This window comes from Camellia sinensis, chromosome 2 (assembly GCF_055761805.1).
Source record: "Camellia sinensis isolate YWXY chromosome 2, ASM5576180v1, whole genome shotgun sequence".
In the NCBI taxonomy this organism is placed as follows: domain Eukaryota; kingdom Viridiplantae; phylum Streptophyta; class Magnoliopsida; order Ericales; family Theaceae; genus Camellia; species Camellia sinensis.
The window spans coordinates 61,405,248-61,409,412 of record NC_138962.1 but is presented as its reverse complement, the minus strand read 5'-3'; the positions used below and the strand labels follow the sequence as shown (position 1 = coordinate 61,409,412).

The window sequence follows — 4,165 nt, the reverse complement described above, 5'->3', positions numbered from 1 at the left end:
TTATCTAGAAAAATCTAGAGTAGTTAATGAATGATTTATGAAGATATTTATCTAGAAATATCTAGATATTTAATAATGATAGAAATATCTAGAAATGTATAAAAATGATGTTGGAAAATATCAAACCTTTCTAGAATCTTTCTAGAAGTGGTTAAGATGATGATGTTCTCTATATAAAGCCATGAGCTAATTGTAAATGTGTATGCAAGAATCTTGAATTGTACTCAACATAATAAGAAGAAATTTTCTTATATTTGAATTTCTACCTTATCTTCTTCTATAATTCCCTTCCTAGCTTGCCCAAGTTCTTATCAAATATACCTTGTCAACCCAACAATTTTGGTATCAAAGCCAGGTTCCCCTCACCTATTCTAAAGCCTCCAAACCTCAAATACTATTCTAGCATGGAAGCAAGCTCTTCCACTTTCAACTATGCACAAACTCTCATCCCTATATTTAAGGGAGAGAACTATGAATATTGGAGCATCAAAATGAAAACTTTATTTGTCTCACAAGACTTGTGGGAACTAGTTGAAGATGGTTTTGAGGCACCAGCAAATGATGAAGAACTTCAAACTTGGACAAAAGCACGTCGAAAGTAGTACAAGACGAACAAGAAAAAGGATACAAGTGCTCTTCTCAACATACAACGAGGGGAAAGCAAATCTATCTTTTCTAGAATCATGGGTGCAAAAACATCTAAAGAAGCTTGGGATATATTAAAGTGTGGGTAGCAAGGTTTTGATAAGGTCATCTCCATTAAACTACAAACATTATGGAGAGATTTTGACAATCTAGCAATGAAGGATACTGAATCTACTAATGAGTTTTTTTCCCGAGTTGCTGGAATTGTCAACCAAATTAGAAGTTATGGAGACAACCTTGATGACAAAAGAATTGTCGAAAAAGTTTTAAGAAGTTTACCTCAAAAATTCAAGCATATTGTTGCTGCCATCGAGGAATCCAAAGATTTGTCTAAACGTACTAGACATGAGCTAATGAGTTCTCTTGAGGCACATGAACAAAGAATGAGCAAATTTACAAATCAGTCAATGGAGCAAGCATTTCAATCCAAAGTCAATATTGGAGACAAGAAGCAAGAAAATCAAGGAAAGGATTCATTTCAAAGAAGGACCATGGCCGGAAAAGGACGAGGAGGCCGAACCTCATTTCAAGCCCGGAACAAAGGAAGAGACTACAACAGTCAAAGAAATTTCAGCGGTAACTCTAACTCTCAATGCACTATTTGCAAGAAATTTAATCATGCATTTAGGTGCAAGAGATGCAAAAATTCAAATCATTCACAACGTGATTGCTGGTTCAACAATGATAAAGACAAAGCTAATTTTTCTGAAGAAAATGAAGCAGGACATTTATTTTCTTGCATAAATGCCCAACAAGAGTCAGAAAATATTTGGTATTTGGATAGTGGATGCAATAATCATATGACAGGCAATCGCAAGATTTTTGGGCAACTAGATGAAAAAGTCTCTTCTCAAGTAAAGCTTGGCGATGGAAAACTACAAAAATGTTGAAGGAAAGGGAGTCATCCACGTCCATACAAAGGGAGGTAACAAAAAATTAATTTCTGACGTTCTTTATGTTCCGGGGCTAACCCAAAATCTATTAAGTGTGGGGAAATAAATAAAAAAAGGTTATGCAGTAAATTTTAATAATAATGAATGCATAATCTCTGACAAAAAGAAAAATCATATAGTGGCAAAAGTCAAAATGACTCCAAACAAAGTTTTTCCTCTTGTAATGCCACTAAATGATAATTTTGCCCATAAAAAGTGAAAACACCAATGATCCATATCTATGGCATCTTAGATAAGGACATCTAAATTACAAGGCCATGAAATTATTAAAAGAAAAAGATACGGTTATAGGATTGCCTCACATTGGCAAAATCAATAAAATTTGTGAAGGATGCATTTATGGAAAAATGCATAGATTGCCATTTCCAAAGACTTATTGGAGAGCCAAAGCACCTTTGGAGTTGGTGCATGCAGATATTTGTGTGCCTTGCCGAACACCATCTCTTGTTAACAAGAGATATTTTCTACTCTTTGTTGATGATTATACTCGAATGATATGGATTTATTTTCTTGATAGAAAATCAGAAGCCTTCTCAGTATTTCTGTAGTTTAACGCTTCGGTAGAAAAGCAAAGTGACAAAGAAATCAAAATGTTGAGGACAGATCATGGCGGAGAATTCATTTATACTCCATTCATGAATTACTATAAAGAAAATGGGATTAAAAGACAGCTCACCGTTCGACACTCTCCTCAACAAAATGGAGTTGCAGAACGGAAGAACCGGACAATTGTGGAGATGGCATGAAGCATGCTAAAAGGCAAAGGTCTTCCTAACAAATTTTGGACTGAAGCTGTCAATACTACTGTTTATATTCTAAACCAATCTCTCATGAAGGTTGTCCAAAACAAAACACCATATGAGGCATGGCACAAACAAAAGCCCCAGGTAAATCTTTTCAAAGTATTCGGTTGTCTTGCTTATGCTTTAATTCCTTCCCAAAAAAGGGAAAAATTTGATGAGAAATGAGAGAAATATATATTCATTGGATATAGCGACGAATCAAAAGGATATCGTCTGTTCAATCCAATGAAAAATGAATTGGTAATCTCTAAAGATGTCATATTTGATGAAATGACAGCATGGAAGTGGGATGATTACTCCATCCTAGAGCAGAAGGAAATTGAATTTAATGAAACAATAGAAAGAGAAGGATCTTCAACTCACCAAGCAAGCCCAAACCAAAGCCCATATAACACTCCAAGCCCAAGGCCAAGAAATGACTCTCCAAGAAGCTCTTCATCTGAAGAATCTGAAACAATACTAAGAAAGGTACGTTCCTTAAGAGAAATATATGAAAATTGTGATGTAGCATTGTTTGCTTACGAGCCACAGTTTTTTGAAGAAGCTGTGAAAGAAGAAATTTGGAGAAAGGCAATGGATGAAGAAATTGAAATTGTTAAAAAGAATTACACTTGGGATCTTGTTGACCTATCCAAAGACAAAGATGTGATCGGACTTAAATGGGTCTACAAGACTAAATATAAAGAAGATGGCTCCATCCAGAAGCATAAGGCTCGTTTAGTTGCAAAAGGCTACTCACAACAACCTGGAGTAGACTTCAATGAAACATTTGCTCCAGTTGCTCGCATGGAGACAATACGAACCGTTCTTGTCTTGGCTGCACAAAATGAGCTACCAGTATATCAGCTAGATGTCAAATCATCTTTTTTCAATGGAGAGCTTGAAGAAGAAGTTTATGTTGAACAACTGCAAGGATACATAATCAAAGGAAAAAAAGGCAAGGTTTACCAACTTCGGAAGGCACTGTATGGACTAAAGCAAGCACCCCGAGCCTGGAACAACAACATTGACAAGTATTTTTGTCAAAATGGTTTTCAAAGAAGCCAAAGTGAACCATCACTATACATCAAGAAAGGAGGTACACAAGACTTTCACATAGTTTGTCTATATGTTGACGATTTAATCTATACAGAAACTAAACCATCAATGGTAGAAGAATTTAGAAGAGCCATGATAAAGGAGTACGAGATGACTAATTTGGGACTTATGACATATTTTCTCGGTATTCAAGTGAAGCAGTCAAAGGGAGAAATATTTATCTCTCAAGGAAAATATCTTGAAGATTTATTGAAGAAATTTCATATGTCTGACTACAAATCAATTTCTACTCCAATCTCTTTAAATGAGAAGTTGCGAGTAAATGATGGAGCAGAGAAAGTCGATGCTACCGCCTATCGAAAATTGGTTGGTTCACTAAATTATCTCACTAATACAAGGCCAGACATTGTTTACTCTGTAAATCTTATTTCCAGATTTATGCATGAGCCGAGCAAGCTACACTATGCAGCAGCAAAGCGAATTCTTCGATATCTTCAAGGGACCAAGAACCTCGACATCAGGTATGTGAAAGAAAATGATAGTAAACTCATTGGCTACACTGATAGTGATTGGGTAGGATCATTGGGTGATCGAAAGAGTACATCAGGTTATGTATTTTGTATTGGCTCAAAAATTTTATCTTGGAGTTCTAAGAAGCAGAAGACTGTAGCTCTATCATTAGCAGAAGCAAAATATATTGCAGCTACAGATGCAACTTGTGAAGCA

General features: G+C 35.7%; 1 protein-coding gene across 1 annotated transcript; it reads left to right on the top strand.

The window, feature by feature from the left end:
- Window positions 1–800: 800 nt before the first annotated feature.
- Window positions 801–2,344, top strand: LOC145813865 (uncharacterized). Its single transcript, XM_082910085.1, has 2 exons — window positions 801–1,499; window positions 2,147–2,344. Exons 1-2 carry the CDS (start codon window positions 801–803, stop codon window positions 2,342–2,344), a joined length of 897 nt encoding a protein of 298 aa, XP_082766211.1.
- Window positions 2,345–4,165: the final 1,821 nt, after the last annotated feature.